The sequence below is a fragment of the Triticum aestivum genome, chromosome 7D (genome assembly GCF_018294505.1).
Source record: "Triticum aestivum cultivar Chinese Spring chromosome 7D, IWGSC CS RefSeq v2.1, whole genome shotgun sequence".
NCBI classification, from domain to species: Eukaryota; Viridiplantae; Streptophyta; class Magnoliopsida; order Poales; family Poaceae; genus Triticum; species Triticum aestivum.
In genome coordinates, this window is record NC_057814.1 from 621,529,303 (window position 1) to 621,550,223 (window position 20,921).

Consider the following 20,921-nt stretch of genomic DNA (forward strand, 5'->3'; position numbering starts at 1 on the left):
ATGGTGGATGTTGTGTATGAGATGATACTTGTTATACACTTACTGTTGTGTTGGGACGTTTATAGCTTATCATTCTCTAGAAACATATTATTCATGCCTAATGCGTATGTTTGCTTATTGTAAGTCATGAGATTACCATGGTAATGCCTTGTTTGCCCACGTCACGAGGTGCTTCACAACGCCGAGTGTAGGGTAGATGAGAGGGATGGGAGATGCATGACAAATAAAACCTTTGCATTAGTGTTGTAGTGTGTTTGTACATAAAAGAGTATGATGTATGTAGATGTGCATGGTATTGGAGGGTGTAGCCGAGTGACAGAAACGGTACCGCTATGTGACGGCAACCACCACCATGTCGATCTACCGTAGAGTTGATGTGTGCCTACAGAGCGGTGGCCTGGAGCTTTATTGCGCTCGATGGCAGTACGTCGACTTCCCGGCTGTCTACTACAACAAGTTTTGCCTGACTCCGGTTAGGGAGGTACGGGGTCACCTTCGGCTCGCTTCAGTGTTTGTAGTCGTCGCTAGGTGGTCTACGGATCTGGATGTACTTTTTATTATTTGTTGTGTTAATTGTACTGCCATGATTGAATATGAATAGATCGAAAGTTTCCCTGAAAAAAATTAAACTAAAGAGGGTAAAGAGTACCCTAATGTTGGCTCACTCGCATCTCTACTCTCTAGCGGCGGGGCAAGGAGAGGAGGAGCAGAGCGGTGGCGGTGGAAGCGAAAACGATCAACGGCAACGCGGAGGAAGCCGCGGCTGAGAGACAAGAATAAATGTCCTTTTGGTACTTGCATGTGTGCAAAATTGACCTGTTTGCAAATGTATTCAGTTGTCTAAGGTTAACTCCTGTGCAAAATTGACCTGCCTGCAAATGTATTCAGTTTTCTAAGGTTGAATAATCATAGGATAAGACAAAACATTTTGGTAGTCCTAGCTAGGTAGGATCAGTGTTCAGCTATCAGAAATCTTCATCAGCAAAACAATTTTTGAAGCTAATAATGTTGGAGAGTCACGCAACCTTCAACCATTCCATGAGTAACAGAAAGAAAGAAAGAAAGGGGCGGTCTATTTAGGCAGCATGACTATGCTTAAAATTGGTCAGAAACAAATTAACAAGAAGGGCAAAACAAATATGATCTTCACAAGCACAGCTAGATTGATAATGTGAGACGGAACATTTATTTCAGTCTATCTGGTATCGTAGTACCAGTACAGCAGCGATGGCCTTTATTTCAGTCTAACAGACAGAGCTAGCTACTACCACTCGGTACATCTGGGCAACTACCACTCTCTCACTACATCATGCAATGGCCATTCTCAGGTACATACCTCACGATTAAAGGAGATCTCCATGTTTGCTAAGTCATACCCAACATTGGTATTACGTTGAGCAATCATGCCTAACACTGATTTCCTCTCATCGATAGAAATTCCCAGACAAATGTAATCACCTGCGTACCCTTCGTAGAAGAGAGTGTCGCCAAACAACTCCAGCTCCGCCCCTCCTTGGAAGCCCAGGGTCACTGACACACCCTCCACATCCGACATCTCACCATCGTAACAGTTGATGCCGGGGTTATTAGTGGGATCGTACACCCTTGTGAGTGTGAGTTCATCGTCGATCCTCTTCAGCAGAGGGTAGAAGATGAGTGCAGGAAGGTAGACCAGGGTGGACCCTGAATCCACCAGAATGGGCAGGAACTCCGCCGCCTCTTGCCGAGTAAATATGGGCACTGGCTGATTTTGATCTAGACGGCTTCCTCGCTGGTACGTCACGCTCTTGAGGGAGATGATGAAGTGGGCGCCGTCCTGCTTGAACGGGACAATCTTGCCCGACGTGACAGCATGGCTGCCGAATCGGAGGTAGCTTGTTGTTTTCCTCCACTGATCCCGGAGGTCTCTTCTCTCCGGCGATAGAGCGCAGTAGGAAAATTTGTCGACGCCGGCCTGAGCGACGAAGGAGAACGTACCCATGCCGAGGCCGAGAATGCCGGAGCTGTATTCCCGGACGGCGGTGGTATGTTCCTCCTGCGCGCAGCCAAAGACGATGTCTTGCTCGAAGTTGTAGCCGCCGTCGTCCCCCGCTATGCCGTTCCCAAAGCGGAAGACGTCAGATCCCAGGTAGCCTGACAGCCTGCTACCATCGCCGTACCGCTTGTCGAAGTTGCACAAATTGTTGTCCGGAGTGGGGTAGGAGTGGCTGTATTGGCACCATGCCTCCCGTGCTCGCACATCGGGTCTTCGCAGGGAAGGTGATGGTAGGTGCTCGATTTGACTGGGTTGAACGGACGGTAGTAGCTCCCGGTGCAGTTGCGGCACGGAACGCACTGCGTCCATGACAGGTCGTCGCCGGTGTCGAATAATACATATCTCGAACGCGCTTCATCTGGTGGTCCGCCACCAATGCGGAGCTGCACCAGATACATGGAAAACTTCCGGCGGTGCCGAAACGGCACCACAAACTTCTCCTCCTCCATGGCGGCCGCGGCCGTGGAGGCAGTGGCCGCCAACTCCATCTCCTCCTCCACGACCTCTGCCATGCTCTTCCAGTGAATGACGGGGAAATAGAATCCAGCCTCCCCATCACTGGAAGGAGCCACAGCGGCCACGTCTGGCTCGTGGATGCCCGCAGCGTCGCCGGAGAAGAGAATGGCGATGATGACTATGACTACCAGGATGAGGTAACGGGAAGACATTTGCAGAAGAGTTGAGCTAGAGGTGGAAGGAGGTGTGTGTGAGTGCGATGCTTCTTGGCCTTCTCACTCCAAGTGAATGCAGGTGTGTGTGATCAGTCAACCTCCAAACAGCCCTGCGGCAGTTCGCTCATGCATTTCTTCTTTTGCATTCTTTCATTTTGTGCCCCTCAAGTTATTCCGTCTCCGATTGATTGATTGATTTTTGTATGTTCAGAATACACAGATGATGTATTCATCTACAGAAAGTGTCACAGTGTTCAAGTATGTATATTCAACTTTATTGAAAACTCAAACTATTCCAAACTTTGACCAAGTTTACACAAAATATTATATTACAATAATTATGAACCCAAATAGCTACATAATTAAAATATATTTCATCATGAATCTAATGATTCTAATTTGGTTGACATAAATTTTGGTGTGTTTTTACTAGGACAAACGGTCGTGTGTTGCAACGGGGGATTTTTTTAAGCAAAAATGCTCAAGTGTGGCAGCGGAGAAGTTTTTTTTTTACATGCCCCTAGCCCAATAATCATGACTCAAGGCCCTCCACATCTTTAGGCCCTCTATTTCAACACGTCGCCTCACCTATATTATCGCCTACCTGCCTTCTCGCTCTGTCCGACAATGCTTGCTATGTCAACCTAATCGCAATGTGTCACAATATTGGACATCCCTATCTTCATCACCGCATGACACACATGTCATTGATCCGCGCAAGCACAAAGAATGTTTAAAACTTATAAAATTAACCCATACGTGAGGGCCGCCCTCCGCCTATGCACCCTCTCTTATACTCACACTCACTTTTAAATTGCATAACTTATGTTCAATATGTATGAACATTATTTTTAAAACACATGAATACTTTTTAAGGGCACGAACTACTTTTTAAGGGCAAACTAGAGAAGATCTTCCCGCCAGGCTTCTTTACTCCAATGACACATCTCATTTTCCACCTCGCGAACGAGGTATTGTTGGGGGCCCCTGTGTAGAATCGTTGGCAGTACGGCCCTGAGAGACAGAACAAGCATTTGAGACAGAAATGCATAAACAAAGCTAAGATTGAAGCTTCCACAGCTGAGGCAGTTATCCTAGAGGAGGTGGCAGACCTCAGGACAGTGTACTATCCGGACCATGTTCCCACGCTGCACAATAAGGTGTCTCGATACAATACAGAAGAACCCAAGTATAAACCCAAGCTGCCTCTATTCAGCGGGCAAGGTGGCAGGGCTGGATGCTCGACACCTTATATCATGCCACAAGATGAGTGGGAAGATGTCATGTTCTATATCTTGCACAACATCAAGGAAGTTGAGGATGAGTGGATGAGGTAATACCTTTGCACCATTCTTTTAGTCAATTCGTTATGTTCACTTTGCCTCGTTCTAATACCACTTTTCTTAGTTTAGTCGATTCGTTGATGAAGAGTGGACGGGAATGCTTCCTCCTATTGAAGCGGAGGCACTTGCTCTTCTTCGAAAGGGTGCCGATAGAAGGAATTTTTTTGCTGCGTGGTTCATGGACAAAGTAAATTTTCACACTTCCCTATTACCTAGTTCACCCTACAATTCCAATTAAACACATGCACCCTATAATTTCAAGTAAACTTGTAGGGAAAAGTGCCGAACACATCAATGGATGAAGAATTGAGATGTGTTTTCATGGGTTTTAACAGTCGGGTCATGACATGCGAAAAGTATGATGTGAATGGGTATCGCTTACATACAGAGGAGCACCAGAACAGTCGGCCTGATCCCAAAACTATAAATACCGGAGTCTTCACTGAAGGAGATAATAAAGTAGATTACTACGGAAGGGTATGAAAAATATATGAGCTGACATTCAAACGTGGCCATGAACCCCTAAGTCTCACTGTGTTCAAATGCCGATGGTTCGACCCCAAAAAGGGTATGATACATACGCCTTCTGTTGGTTTAGTTGAAGTTAAACTATCAATCGTCTATGTCGGAGCTGATCTCTTTATCGCCGCTACCCAGGCCACACAAGTATATTATCTGCCTTACCCATGCCAGAAAGAGTACCTAAAGGGTTGGGAAGTTGTGTTCAAGGTGCTGCCACAAGTTAAGCTACCGGACCCGAACGATGATGATTACTACAACATAAACCCCATGACATACGAGGGAGTGTTCTTTCAAGAGCAACATCATGACGTGGCCCGAAACAAGGACGATCATGACTTGAGTTATGTTGACCTGGACCAAAACGATGACGACACACAGATTGATGGTGAGGCAGTTGTGAATCAAAGAGACATAATTATGCTTGAAAAGTTAAATGAAGATGCTGACGATGAGGAAGAGCCTCCACCTCCTTCAGACAACGAAGAAGATATGCGTCATAGTGATGATGAGACCGGTCGACAAATAGATTACAATAGTGATGACTCATATGGGTTCTAGAAAATGTAAGCTCTTTTAATGATGATTGAGGTAGATTACAATAGTATGCTTAATGTGCGCTTCTGTTATTAATGTTCTTTTCTGTATGCTTAATGTGCTCTTCTGTTATTAATGTTCTTTTCTGTATATTTGTTTATTTGATATCCTTACTAATTGTTTATTCTCTTCTCAATGTAGGTTTGCTAATCATGGGCAAGTCCAGCGGCGCCGGTTTCCACAACAAATTCAAAGCACTTACTCGGAGTGGACGAGCCCACAAGGTTCCCCCCAACTACGCGATGATGACACCTCAAAGGGAGGTCGAGGGGTCGGGGGAGGAGACTGACGATGCCATGGACCTAGGGTAGGGTCATAGGCCTGACCTAGATACCCTACCCAAGGTCACTACCCTAGAGTCAAGAACATACAAAGTATGACAAAGGACTCCGACTGAAGCAACCTTGGAGTGCAATCCACTCGTTACCTCACTCGGATATCCCAATTCCATTCGACCAAGAAGAAGTCACTCGACCATACAAGAGACCACTCGGAGTGCAAAAGACCTAAAGCCACTCAGGATGTCAAGGGTGAGGCGTTCACTCTGTAGTATTAAAGATCATTTATAGCTCTTTATAGCTAGCATTACCAGTAACGCCCTGTCTTAATGTATATTGAACTCTGTGTAACATGGGATGGCTGGGGTCCTGGCGCGCTTTATATAAGCCACCCCCTCCACTGGCACAAGGGTTTGCACCCCCTGTAACACACACACACACACACACACCCATATTCCAGTCGACGGCCTCAGGGCACCGAGACGTAGGGCTTTTACCTCCTCCGAGAGGGGCCTGAACTCGTAATCTCGTGTGTACAACCTCGCCGTAGTTAGGGCCTTGCCTCCTCATACATACCCCTTACTCTTACTGTCAGACTTAGTACCACGACAGTTGGCGCCCACCGTGGGGTAGGCGTCTTAGCGACTTCCGGTGAGGTTGCAGTTTTTTCGATCTCCATCAACATGGTTTCTGGTGGTGGATTGGCTTTGGGCCGCGAGATCGGTCTCGGCGCGCTCGTCTTCTTCGCCGACGACTCCGCCTGGCTCCAGGAGGCCCCCCTCGACGTCGAGGCCCTTCCCGTCCGCAGGGCGGTGCACTTTCGCGTGAGTGCTTGTGGCATCGTCCTGCGGCAGCCGTCGACCCAGTATCGGTCGGCTCCCTCATCATCTTTTCTCCCCACTGCACGCCGTCGCAAGCAATCCGGTCACTCCCGGCTCCAGCGCTGGGTGAAACACGCGGTGGCCCGTCAATCGGCCACCCCCCAAGTCACGGCAATCGAGCCCGACGAATCCCTCTACGATCCAGTCGACTGGCTCCGCGGACACTCCGAGTGCGGGAGCAGCAACCCTGCGGTGGAGGTCCTTATGTCGATTCTCATCGCAGCCCGCCTGGGTACCGCCGCAGCAGTGGAGGCGACGGTGGGGATGGTCCATTGTATGTTCATGATGAGTATGAACCCCAAGCCCTCACGTCGGAGCAAAGGGATGAGCTGCATCGCCGCAACGTGGAGGCGCTCCAGACCCCCATCGTGGGAGAGACTTCCGAGGCTCGGGCCCTGGAGGCCGCGCGCTTGGCCACTTTGGCCGAGCGCACACGTCTTGAGAACCTTCAGCATTCACTCGACGAGCAGGCCCGTCGACTGGTCCCCGAATCCAGTTGACGACAACGACAGTTGTTTCCACCCGAGCCCTAGGTATACCGCACTCTGATTCAGAATCTTATGGCTGCAGCCCGCATAGCAGAGTCGGTTCAGCCGTCCCAATCAGAGGCTGGAAGAGGTTTGATGCAGATGCGAGCGCTGCTCCTGACAGCCGGTGAGCAAAACACAACAGTTTCTCAGTCGCGCAACAGGATCCATAGCTGGCCCGTGGTGGCGGACACAGTCCAGTCGGCTCACCGCCCAAGATAGCCTCCGCGGCGTGAGGGCCGAGGGCACCGCCAATAGCAGTACCTGGGTCGGAACCACGAGCAGTATGATCATCGACTCGGCCGAGATGACCGCTGTCGAGTGCCTACGCCACCTCTGAGAGGCAGGTCGTACGCGCCCGGCAGTATGATGACAGGCGCCCGTATGGCGATGAGCGAAGGATCCCAGTCGACCCAAGAGAGCCTGGGTTTGATGCAAGATAAATTCTTGTGCAAGGTCTGGTCGACAGGAACAGGGCACACAGAGAAGGACACGACAAAGATCATCCGATTGGCAGCATAGTACATGTTTCTGGGCCTGAATGTTTCAGCACAGCCATCAGAGCTGCTGAGATCCCTCCCAACTTCAGGTTGGCGATGTGAGTAAGCAAGTTCACTGGTGAGTCGAAGCCAGACACTTGGCTAGAGGACTACCGAGTGGCTGTGCAAATTGGTGGCGACAATGATGATGTGGGCATGAAACACCTCCCCCTGATGTTGGAGGGTTTAGCCAGAGCTTGGCTGAATCAATTGGCCCCTGGTAGCATCTTCAGTTGGGAAGAATTGGCCCGAGTATTTGTCAGGACATTTAAAGGCACTTGCAAACGACCTGCAGGGTTGACTGAACTACAACATTGCATCCAGAAACCAAATAAAACTTTGAGGGATTACATCCAGAGATGGACCACTCTTCATCATACCATGGAGAATGTGTCACAACATCAAGTAGTTTGCGCCTTCAAGGAGGGTGTTCGGTACAGAGAGCTTAACCTGAAATTCGGTCAGACAGGGGAATGTCTTTGGCTCGGATGATGGAAATAGCCACTCGGTACGCTAACAGCGAGGAAGAAGACCGACTCCGCAGTGGCAAGAACAAACCAGTCGCCCAGGATGCCGGAGGAGGAAATTCCAGTTGGAAACAGAAGCGCAAAGCCGAGCCCGCAGGTCCTGGTAAGGCTGCAGTTGTGAATCAAGGGAAGTTCAAAGGGAAGCCCAAGGGGCCTTGGACCCCTAAGAAAGTGAAAGATCAAGCGGGAAATGATGTGCTTGATTTACCGTGTCATATTCACACCAAGAAAGATGAAGAGGGAAATCTGATTTATCCCAAGCATACCAGTCGACAGTGTCGACTCCCGATTGAGAGCTTCCGAGAGGGTCAGCCCAGTGAGAAGGAAAAATAATCTGATAAGGATGAGGACAAAGAGGAGGATGATGGTTACCCCAATGTCAATGCCACCTTAGTGATTTCTGCTGACATTGAGAGCAAATGTCGACAGAAGGTTATCAACAGAGAAGTAAACATTGTTGCTCCGGCAACGACGACATATTTGAAGTGGTCACAAACTACAATCACATTCGACCAGTCCGATCACCCAGCACACGTTGCTACTCCAGGGCGGCAAGCGTTGGTGGTCGACCCAGTCGTTGGGGGCACTCGACTGACCAAGGTATTGATGGATGGTGGCAGTGGTTTGAATATTCTGTATGCTGAGATCCTTAGAGGGATGGGCATTCCGATGTCGAAGATCAGTGAAAGCAACATGCGATTCCATGGAGTCATCCCATGAAAGAAACCCAATTCACTCGGTCAGATCGCTCTTGATGTGGTTTTCGGTGATTCAAAGAATTACCGCAAGGAAAAGTTGACATTTGAAGTCGTGGATTTTCACAGTGCCTATCATGCTATTTTGGGCAGGCCTGCATGTGCTCATTTCATGGCTCGACCATGTTACGTGTACCTCAAACTGAAGATGACTGGCCCCAAAGGTGTGATCACAGTCACTGGGAATCGGCAGAGAGCTGAAGAATGCCTCCAGAAGGGCTCAAAGATTGCCGATGAACAAATGGCAGCAGTAGAAATGGAAGAGTATTAGAATACTGCAGATCCGAGTGATTTGTTGCGTGCTAAGAAGCCTGCTTCAGAGTCTGCATTTCAGTTGTCCGATGAAACCAAGCCTGTCCACATTCACCCGACCGATCCCAATGCTGCTCCAACTCATATCTCAACAACACTCGACATCAAATAGGAAGAAGGGCTCATCCAGTTCCTCCGTGAGAACTGGGACATCTTCGCATGGAAACCATCTAACATGCCGGGTGTACCCAGGGGACTGGTTGAGCACCATTTGCGAGTCGATCCAAAAGCAAAACCCGTTAAAGAGCATCTCCGTCGGTCTGTCGTGGAGAAGAGGAAGGCAATTGGTGAGGAGGTGGCTTGGCTTCTGGCAGCTGAGTTCATCCGCGAGATATACCACTCCAAGTGGCTCACCAATGTTGTCATGGTCCCTAAGAAAGACGATTCACTTCATATGTGTATCGATTTCAAGCACATCAATCAGGCCTGCCTGAAAGATCACTTCCCCCTCCCCTGCATCGACCAAATTGTCGACTCAACTGCGGGATGTGAGCGTTTGTCCTTTTTGGACGCTTATTCCAGGTACCATCAGATCCGACTGTATGGGCCCGATGAAATAAAAACAGCTTTCATCACCCCATTCGGGTGTTTTTGCTATGTAACCATGCCTTTTGGTCTCAAGAATGTTGGCGCCACATTTATGCGCATGATTCAGAAGTGTTTGCTCACACAAATCAGTCGGAATGTGGAAGCGTACATGGATGACATCGTGGTCAAGTCACGTAAAGGTTCCGACCTACTGACTGACCTCGCTGAAACCTTTGCCAACTTGAGAAGATATGATATCAAGCTTAACCCGTCAAAGTGCGCATTCGGAGTCCCAGGTGGAAAGTTACTCGGCTTCCTCGTTTCTGAACGAGGGATCAACGCAAACCCGGAAAAGGTTGGAGCAATCCTCCGAATGAAAAGCCCCGTGCGTGTGCACGACGTTCAGAAGCTTACTGGTTGTTTGGCTGCATTGAGCCGATTCATCTCTCGTCTCGGTGAAAAGGCATTGCCTGTTTACCGACTGATGAAAAAGTCTGACAAGTTCAAGTGGACTCATGAAGCCGAAGCAGCGTTTGTAAAGCTCAAAGCCCTACTTTCCACCCAGCCGGTGCTTGCTGCCCCAATCAGCAATGAGCCTCTACTACTATACATTGCAGCCACTGGACAAGTTGTCAGTACTGTGCTCACGGTTGAGCGGGAAGAAGAAGGCAAAGCCTACAAAGTTCAGCGCCCAGTGTATTACATTTCTGAAGTCTTGACACCGTCCAAGCAGAGATATCCACATTATCAGAAGCTTGTTTATGGAAATTATTTGACCGCGAAGAAAGTTGCACACTACTTCTCAGATCACTCGATTTCAGTCGTCAGCGATGCAACTGGTTGAGTGGCAAAGTGGGCGATTGAACTCCTTCCGTTAGATATCAAGTTTGAGGCAAAGAAAGCAATCAAGTCCCAAGCAATAGCAGATTTCCTCACTGAGTGGATTGAACAGCAACAACCGACTCAGATTCACTCGGAACACTGGACTATGTTCTTTGATGGGTCGAAGATGCTGAATGGTTCCGGTGATGGAGTGGTTTTGGTATCCCCAAGAGGTGACAACACTACTGCAGGATGCTGCTAACGCGACACTACGATCAGAGACCCTTCAAGAAACTGTGTGCGATGCAATAATCGCAAACGGTGCAGTATGAAAACCGTCAGAAATGTATAAAACGTTTGTGATGACGGATGCATCAAACACGGTTCAGGTTTTAGTTGCGTGTGCGATGAAGGGCATACGGTTCAGTTCAATTAACTGTTTGCGATGAGGAGGAACAAAAGAAACGGGCAGCCATATGAAGGCGTGTGCGATTCACAGCATACGGTTCACTCGGATGAACTGTTTGTGATTAGGCAACACAAAAGAAATGGTTAGCCAGATCAAGGTGTGTGCGATATACGGCATGCGGTTCACTCGGATGAACTGTTTGCGTTGAGACATGAGAACAGAAATGGTTCAACTTAATAAGATGTGTGTGATACGCGGCAAACAGGTCTGTAATCAGAAATGTGTGTGAAGACCGATAATAACACAGACGGTTGCTGCTAATAAGACGTGTGTGTTGTGCGATGGGATTGCATACAGAACAACAACAACACACACACACATATATATATATAGACACACACACACACACACTTATAAGGACATGCTTGCATAACCAAGTTAAACATCCACTTACATAGGTGGCTACTACAACCATGGCATTTGCACACACCAAAGTAAACTATTACATGCATAATTACATAGGTGGCTACTACACACATGACATGTCCACACACCAATAAAGTAAACTATGTATTACATGCATGATTAACTAGCATAAACGATCATTTGATCATCATCTACTTCTTGTGACGCTTGCTCTGCTTGTGGCTTGATCCGGGCCCATCGATTTGGGTAACGAGGCCCCGTGCCAGGATACGGGACTTGTTCTCTGGGCATCCTGCTTCATCTTTTCGTAGTAGGGGTCGATGATGGCCGAGGCGAGTTCGACCAGGGAGTCCTGCTTCGTGCTGCCCAGACCCTGTAGTGGTCATGGATTTCGACAAGGTTCTTGCAGGCCAAGCCCGTAACACTGAGCGCTTTTACATCGTCTTTGGTTTCACCATGGCAAACTTGTAGTCGGTGCTGTTGACAAACCTGTTGAAACGGTCGCAAGGCTCTGTGGCCATGCAGTAGTGGTAGATGAGGACATGATGGTGCACGCACAACTAGGTGACGGCAACCTTCAGATCAATGCCGGGACGACCGGCGGTGTACTGGAGGTCGATGCCGACCACCTTGTAGTTGTCTCGAGCAAGCAACTGCTCAACGCTGTTGATGTAGTCGTCCACCACGGCCGGGTCGATGGTGTACACCACTGAGAGATCCGTCTCCCTCGCGTGGGTCTCCACTCTATGCTCGCCGAACTCCATTGGAGCGCCGCCGGACATCCCTTCTCTATGTGTCGTCGTGGGTGTGCTTGTTGTGTCGTGGGGCGCGATTGAAAGGTTGAAGAGACTAAGATTATAATGGTCGCGGGAATTAAAGGGGAAGCCAAACGGCCAGGAATATCGGCAGGCTCTGATGGCAGTTCTAATTTGCAGCGCGTAACTCCATCGTGCCGCATGTAACTGCATCGCGTGGCAACGCGCGCGGCGCAACCGCATGCATATGGGGCCCCGACGTGATCGTGCGCATGCCCAACCGCTGGTAGAGCCCGCGCGGAGGGATGCGAGCAGAGCGCTCCGCGGTCGCCTCAAGGAAAAGCTATCCACAAGCCGAGCGCGCCGACGGACGCGACAGAGCACGCAGCGGCGCCTAACGGCGAGCAGAGCTTGCTGAGGGACGCGAGCAGAGGATGGCACAGTGATACGTGGCAAATAAGACGAACTGTGCGAGCGATGTCGGAGACATCAAGCACGAATCAGATTAGAGTTGCGTGTGCGATACGTGGCAGACAGTTGATCCATCAGAGCTGTTTGTGATGGAATAAGCCGTTTGTGTTGCGGGCAAACGCTTGCTGGTGTATAACCTTAAATTTAACCAAAAAAGTGTTAATGCATGTTACAAAAGTTGTATAGCTGGAAACTATGTTCAAATACGACTCCAACGGTATAATCTATGGTGACATGCATTCGTATTTTATTAGTTAAATCCTACTTATAAACTAGGACGGGGGTATAGTAGGTAATTAAATCGCAAACGTTTTTTATTAACTGTATGTGTACGTGTCCTCTCGTCCTCCTCTCGCACATCTTGTCACCCCGCTGCCGCAGACGGCTTACATCGCAAGCTTGCGCACCGCGCGGGGGCGTTCTATTGGCCAAACGGTGGCGCCAATGAATCGTCGGTGAGCCCGTTCCCACGCAACCACGCAGGTTCCCGCGCAAGCTTCCCGCCGGACTCGGTGAAATCACCCAAAATCCCAATGCTTGCCGGCCTGCTATAAAAACCCTCACGGGCAGCGAGTCCTGCGTCACATTTTCCCCTCCCTCCCTGTAGCTTATCTCGTCTGCTTCTCCCACAATCGCCAATGGCACCGGTCAGTCGTCGTCGCTCAGCCACTCCGCCGTCATCAGAGGACAGCTCCAGCTGGGAGGCTACACCGCGGCGGCGGCGCAGTCCCTGACGTAGTGTAGTGCGCGTGGCGTCCCTGTTGAGTGTGCGCGGAACACCCACCACGCGCTCCGCCGCCGCTGCCCGTCGGCAGCTGTTGCCGGCCGCCGTTGCCGCCACACCACCATCGAAAGCCAGGGCCATCTCCCGCTCCGCCGCCGCGACCCGAAGGCGGGAGGTGGCCGTCGTGGCCGCCACCCCACTGCCGGCCACCGTGGGCAACAACCGCTCCGCCACCGCGGCCCGGAGGCGGGAGGTGGTGGTCGTGGCTGCCATCCCATCGTCGGCCACCGTGGTCGCCAGCCCACCGTCGACCGCCGGGATCATTACCCGCTCTGCCACCACCGCCCGAAGGAGGGAGGCGGAGGTGGAGGCCCGCACGTGCGTCAGTGACCTTGCGCGCTACATCGAGTTCCTGCGGGAGGAGGAGGAGCGCCTCGTCGAGCACGCAAAGAGCCTTACCGCAACCATGGCTGCAGCACACGCCGACACAGAGGCGAGGAATCAGGAGATCTACGAGCAGTCCGGCCGCTTCGAGAGGGATCGTCTGGAGCGGGAGTGGGCGTTCGAGCTGGCGAGAGTCGCTGAACGTGCAGCAGCGGCAGACACCGTATTGCATTTGTCCAGCTCGTCGGTAGGCTCCTCCTCCTCCTCTGCCTCTTACTAAGCGCGCTCGGCAGAGGAGAGGCAGCCGGAAGTAGCACAAAGCCCCTCCGTGGTAGTAGTAGTATTTAGGGGCTATTTTGTTCAGTTCATCTGACTATAGATGTGTGGTCGAACTGTACAACGTACTTAAAATTAGCTAGTATATATAGTTAAACTAGCCATTTCAGTACGTGGTAGGCAACAATTGGGGAGAAGTTTGGTCGGTTCAGCTGTCGAGTTGAACTGTTTGTATGAATTAAGAACGACTGCTTAATCTATGAATGAAATCTATGCTTAATTACTGAATTTTAGTTGCAAAAATTACATAGTGCTAATGATTTCTAGCTACATATTTTGACAAATCACAGTGTTATAAGGATTGACAAATGGCAACGTTACTAGATCAACAAATGTAAATCTTTCCAGTTTGACAAATGGCAATATACCCAATATGACAGATGCACATCTTACCAAATTGTTTGTACGTGGTTGCACACGGGTCATCCAAAACAACCGTTTGCGTTGAAGGGATGAAAAAAATCCTGCGCTGCTCTCACTTTGCATACGGGTGTTCTATCTAAATCGTTTGCAATCAAGAGCTGCAGAAATCCTGCTCGGCACATTTTCTCTTGGCTTCCTGGGGAAGCTGTCGGTTTGCATACAGGTGTTCTAACTAAAACGTTTGCGATGAGTGTTTTATATTTAAAAGCGAATTAAACTACGGCTTGGGCGCCATTAATGGAGAGGATGCGAGCAAGGCGGGCGGCCATGGAAGTCAAAGGGCTCGCTTCCCAGTGAGCATGCGCAGCGTATAGCTTGCACGCTTCCCGGTGAGCCTGCGCACTCGAGGACAGCTTGCACGCCTCTTGGCTAGCCTGCGCACCGGACGGCGCTTGCACGCCTCCCGTTCAGTCATGGTCAAGCAGCTGTCCACACGGCACCTGCTACAGCCATTAAAACCAAGACACATGGCGTCACGTCAATGGTTAACAAAATTTTGGATTTACTAGAATTTAAAAACCAGGCATCTCAATGTTATGCCGGCAATCAACGGTGCCCTGGTGTTTGAAATTCATTCCCATTTCTTGCATGGGACCTAAGCATGCACCCAAGGACACAGATTTGATTTTTCAATGAATTTATATGCACTGGAGCATGTGCATGTAGTTCAAATTTGAATTATGCACATAAATGCATTGAAAACTCAGTTAATGCATAAAAATGTCCAAACGAACCCCGAAAAATCACAAAAATTCACACAACACTCTTGTTGTTCTATGTTGACACGAGACAAAAAATTGAAAGCAATAAGAGGCAATGGATATCGTTCCGTCCCCAAAGGTGGGACGTTCCCTACCGAAAACCATCATGCTTGTTGTGAGAAGCTCCGGTTTGTGAGAAGCATATACCCAAACCTGCCCCAAATGGGACAAAATTTGTACCACGGCATGTTGATACCACTCCATGATAGCATGCCAAGTTTCATGAATTTCAGACGAGTTTTGGATTTACTAGAATTTAAAAACCAGGCATCTCAATGTTTTGCCGGCAATCAATGGTGCCCTGGTGTTTGAAATTCATTCCCATTTGTTGCATGGGACCTAAGCATGCACCGAAGGACACAGATTTGATTTTTCAACGAATTTATATGCACTGGAGCATGTGCATGTAGTTCAAATTTGAATTATGCATGTAAATGCATTGCAAACTCAGTTAATGCATAAAAATGTCCAAACGAACCTCGAAAAATCACAAAAATTCACACAACACTCCTGTTGTTCTATGTTGACACGAGAAAAAAATTGAAAGCAATTAGAGGCAATGGATATGGTTTCGTCCCCAAAGGTGGGACGTTCCCTACCGAAAACTATCATGCTTGTTGTGAGAAGCTCCGGTTTGTGCGAAGCATATACCCAAACCTGCCCAAAATGGGACAAAATTTGTACCATGACATGTTGATGCCGCTCCATGATAGCATGCCAAGTTTCATGAATTTCAGACGAGTGTTTGAATCTACTAGAATTTAAAAACCAGGCATCTCAATGTTTTGCCGGCAATCAACGGTGCCCTGGTGTTTGAAATTCATTCCCATTTCTTGCATGGGACCTAAGCATGCACCCAAGGACAAAGATTTAATTTTTCAACGAATTTATATGCACTGGAGCATGTGCATGTAGTTCAAATTTGAATTATGCACATAAATGCATTGAAAACTCACTTAATGCATAAAAATGTCCAAACGAACCCTGAACAATTCCAATTCTTTAATGATCACTACAGATAAAAGGTCTAGCAATTAAAACACCGTCCATGGCCGCTGTGACCCCATTATGTAATTCAAATCAAGACCAAAAATCAAGTAGATCCCACACGGTTTATTATAACCAACCGTGTGAGATGCAACACAAAATATCTTCGGACCGTGTCTGAATAAGGGACCGTATCTGATGACACTTTGCGCGCCAGTTTTTTGTCTGAAGCAATTCCAAATTTTCGGCTTCCGTGGAAGTATCTACCTCCCCGCCCCCTCCCCCTTACCAAAAGCCACATTTCCCCTCTTTCCGCCTTCCTTTCCAAGTTGAAACCTTCACTCCTTGCTTGCAGCGCCGCCGCCTCCTCGCCGGCGACCCTCCTTCACGCTCCTCGGCCTCCCCTATCCAGGCAGGTAATCCACACCCGACTCCATCCTCCTCCTCCTTAACATCCCACATGCCCCTATCGCCGGCGCGAGCACGACACCTTCCACCCAAATCACCGACCCCTCCACCAAATAAGCGCCGGCCTAAGCCATGGTGCATGCAGTATAGCCAGGACCTCAAGGAGCATTTGGCAGCAGAGAAGCAAATCGCGGCCGCACGCGCAGATGAGTTTGTGATGGCTGCCATTTGTGCCGACCCCAAGATCTTGAAGGAGCACCTTGCCATTTGCTAGCTACGCCGGTTAAGCATGCTCGGTTTACCCGTTGCGTGTGCTGCTCCTGCCTTTCCTTCACAAATTCTAGTGAATTACGCTATCTAATTTTACCAATGCAATCTGTTGCTCTAGTGTATATCTTCTATATGTCGTGCAGTGTGGTGCTCACTTATTAACGGTTTTGTTAATTAGTTACCCTCTTTAGTTAACTGTTTGGTTCAATTATGCAAATGTGATGTTCAATTCTTCAGGCTGCAATTTTGTATTGACTTCCATGTGAGAAATAAATCGAATTTATCTTTACAAAATTGTGGGTGCATTCTGTTATTGTATACCATGTGAGGAATAAATTGAATTTGGCTGTAGTAAATACATGAGAAACAAATACAATTGCTACAATTGGCTGTAGTTAATTGTTTGGTTAACTGTCTGATCTTCTATTAGGAGTATGTTATATTGTGCGATGTGGTGCTCTGTTAATGTTTGGTTCATTTGTTGTGGTGTTTAGTTAACTGCTTGGTTCAATTCTGCAATGCGATGTCCAATTGTCGTGGGTAGAATTTTGTATTGTTGTGCATGTGATGAATAAATCAAATTTGGCTGCACTTAATACATGAGAAACATATACAAGTGCTATATTTCCTAGTTCTTAATCATGCTTTGTTTGGATAAATGGGTTTTCCGTGTGGCTTCAATTAATCTGATGAATCTGCAATGTGATTATTTTTCATCAACATATTTTACTGATAGCATACGAACCCTTACTTAACCTGATGACTAACTACCTTATATGTGTTGCAGGGAAATGCTACCTCTTGAGCACATCGTTCCCTTGAAGAGGAAAGGGTGATGCAGCAAAGTAGCATAAGTATTTCCCTTAGTTTTTTAGAACCAAGGTATCAATCCAGTAGGAGGCCACACGCAAGTCCCTCGTACCTACACAAACAAATAAGAACCTTGCAACCAACGCGATAAAGGGGTTGCCAATCCCTTCACGGCCACTTGCAAAAGTGAGATCTGATAGAGATAATAAGACAAATATTTTTGGTATTTTTGTGTTATAGATTGGAAAGTAAAGATTGCAAAAGAAAATAGATCGGAAACTTATATGATGGAAAATAGACCCGGGGGCCATAGGTTTCACTAGTGGCTTCTCTCAAGGTAGCATAAGTATTACAGTGGGTGAACAAATTACTGTCGAGCAATTGATAGAAAAGTGCATAATTATGAGAATATCTAGGCATCACGTCCGCGACAAGTAGACCGAAACGATTCTACATCTACTACTATTACTCCACACATCGACCGCTATCCAGCATGCATCTAGAGTATTAAGTTCATAAGAACAGAGTAACGCATTAGGCAAGATAACATGATGTCGAGGGATAAACTCAAGCAATATGATATAAATCCCATCTTTTTATGCTCGATGGAAACAATACAATACGTATCGGTTCCCTTTCTGTCACTGGGATCGAACACCGCAAGATTGAACCCAAAGCTAAGCACTTCTCCCATTGCAAGAAAGATCAATCTAGTAGGCCAAACCAAACTGATAATTCGAAGAGACTTGCAAAGATAACAAATCATATATAAAAGAATTCAGAGGAGATTCAAATATTGTTCATAGATAATCTTGATCATAAACCCACAATTCATCGGATCTCGACAAACACACCGCAAAAAGAGTTACATCAAAACAGATCTCCAAGAGAATCGAGGAGAACTTTGTATTGAGATCCAAAGAGAGAGAAGAATCCATCTAGCTAATAACTATGGACCCGAAGGTCTGAGGTAAACTACTCACACATCATCGGAGAGGCTATGGTGTTGATGTAGAAGCCCTCCGTGATCAATGCCCCCTCCGGCGGAGCGCCAGAAAAGGCCCCAAGATGGGATCTCACGGGTACAGAAGGTTGCGGCGTTGGAAATAGGGTTTCGTGGTGCTCCTGGTTGGTTTCGGGGTATATGGGTATATATAGGAGGAAGAAGTAGGTCGGTGGAGCTGCGAGGGGCCCACGAGGGTGGGGGGCGCGCCTGGGGGGGGGCAGGCGCGCCTCCCTACCTCGTGGCCTCCTCGCTTCTTTCTTGACGTCCACTCCAAGTCCTCTGGATCACGTTTATTCCAAAAATAACTCTCCCGAAGGTTTCATGCCGTTTGGACTCCGTTTGATATTCCTTTTCTGCGAAACACTGAAATAGGCAAAAACAGCAATTTGGGCTGGGCCTCCGAATTGTAGGTTAGTCCCAAAAATATAATAAAAGTGTATAATAAAGCCCATTAAACATCCAAAATAGATAATATAATAGCATGGAACAATCAAAAATTATAGATACGTTGGAGACATATCAGGAAACAATGGGAAGCACTGAGGTTTACAATCGAGGTTAGCACGTGCTTGCTCTGTTGTCTAATAGCACATTATTGTGCAATTGTAGGAACCATTCTAATATTTAGGTTTTTAACAATTTGGTCTTGCACATGTAGGTCCTGTTGTCAGAGGTTTTGACCCACTGTTCGACCCTTTTTGCATATGGGGAAATGAGTTGTCCATGAATATCAGTCAAGTCAAGAAACTCAGAAAGATTGTTAGGATAAAGAAATTAGCGACAAAAAACAACAAGATCTTTGTCTGCACAATTAAGAAGACATCAGTTCACTACAGGATGGTACTAACTATTATACCTTGCCTTTTTTATTCCTTTACCCCATTTCCAATATAGAGAAGATATTTATGCACATCCTTGTTTTCAGGCCTTTCCAAAGCAGTTCACTGATGATTACCTCTCAAACCACATGTATGGTCAGGAGGCGAGGAAGGTATTCATACAACACCCACGGTTCAATACTGAAGTGTTCCTGAAGAGGACGAAGGATGGACGGTCAATCATCCACAGGCATTGGCCTAAAGTTACAAAGACCTTCAATATCAATGAAGGCTAAATATTCGCCTTCTGCTTCAGCAGTTTTCCAGATGAGATACATCTGTCTATGTACCATCTATGATGCTAATTTCGAAAGGTTATAGATGTTGCATGTGAAACTTGGTCCTTGTGTAGTTGTGTAATGGGGGTAGCTGAGTGCTGAAGCTATATGATGTTGTACTATGATGTATTTCAATTATGAAAATGAAATATATTGTGTGCTTAGTATGAACTGTCAATTATATTAATAAATGGATTATGAATAATCGGATAATTAGCCTGCTAATTGGGTTTTGCTATTGCAAACGGTTGTTGAAAAATTACCATGGGTGATGACCTCAGGCAACGCACACAGTTTCTAGGAATAAACCGTGTTCGATCGATGAACAATCACACACTACATTCTCTTGAAAACGGTTTGCGTTAGGCCACCTTGCGCAAATGTTTACCACATGAAAACTGTGTGTGATGGACAGCCTTTGCCACACAGTTTGTTCCATGGACCGTGTGTGATATATTCAATAACGCAAGCGATTTAAAAGGAAAAATTGTGTATGATGTACCTGTGAACGGAAACGTTTTTCTTGGAGCGACTGTGTGGGATGTACATACGAACGGAAACGTTTAGCGGGGACTGACTGTGTGGGATGTACTTGCGACCGGAAACAATTTCTCCATATAATTGTATTTTTAGCTCTACTGTATGTATTTCCGTATTTGAGCGCTCGCCGGTCGTACACGACCTCATTTTGCCGAACGTGTGCCAGGAGGGCATATCCCCGACGGTTTCTGGGTCGTGTGGGAAGGACCCCCCTATCGCCCACACTCACTTGGCGACGGTTCCAAATGCCGTCGCGGAAAGGAGTTAAAAACCATTTGTTTAGGAGCTCGCTGTACTAGTGCAAGCTCAGCTATGTACTCCAGATTCACTTTGATTCTTCAGACAATGAAGCTGAATATGAGGCACTTTTGTATGTGTTGCGTATGGCCATCTCACTCGGCGTCCGTCACCTGATGGTTTATGGCGACTCAGACTTGGTGGTTAATCAAGTAATGAAGGAGTGGGATATCAGCAGTCCAGCAATGAGTGGTTATTGCAATGCAGTAAGAAAGCTAGAAAAGAAGTTTGAGGGGTTAGAACTCCACCACATACCCCGAATCAAGAATCAAGCTGCTGATGATCTGGCGAAAATAGGTTCCACTCGGAAGCCTATCCCCAGTAATGTGTTCTTGGAGCATCTCCACACCCCGTCAGTTCAAGAAGCCCTTCACGGAAGAGCCCCCACAACCGATAAGTTCAACCAATTCGACTGAGATTGAAG

General features: G+C 47.6%; 1 protein-coding gene across 1 annotated transcript; it reads right to left on the reverse strand.

Moving 5' to 3' along the window:
• Positions 1 to 505: 505 nt before the first annotated feature.
• LOC123165467 (aspartic proteinase nepenthesin-2-like) lies at positions 506 to 2,547 on the reverse strand. Its single transcript, XM_044583117.1, has 4 exons — positions 2,336 to 2,547; positions 1,337 to 2,246; positions 817 to 872; positions 506 to 614 (listed from the first exon to the last, which is right to left on the reverse strand). The coding sequence occupies exons 1-4, from the start codon at positions 2,545 to 2,547 to the stop codon at positions 506 to 508; spliced, it is 1,287 nt and encodes a 428-aa protein (XP_044439052.1).
• Positions 2,548 to 20,921: the final 18,374 nt, after the last annotated feature.

Bases quoted from the DNA above. Each gene is read 5' to 3' on its own strand.
- LOC123165467 (XM_044583117.1), bottom strand. From the start codon at position 2,547: ATGGCAGAGGTCGTGGAGGAGGAGATGGAGTTGGCGGCCACTGCCTCC. The intron at 2,247-2,335 runs GTGCGTTCCGTG...TTCCCTGCGAAG, and splicing joins GACGACCTGTCATGGACGCA to ACCCGATGTGCGAGCACGGG. The intron at 873-1,336 runs GTATGTACCTGA...ATACATTTGCAG, and splicing joins AGATCTCCTTTAATCGTGAG to GCAGGTCAATTTTGCACAGG.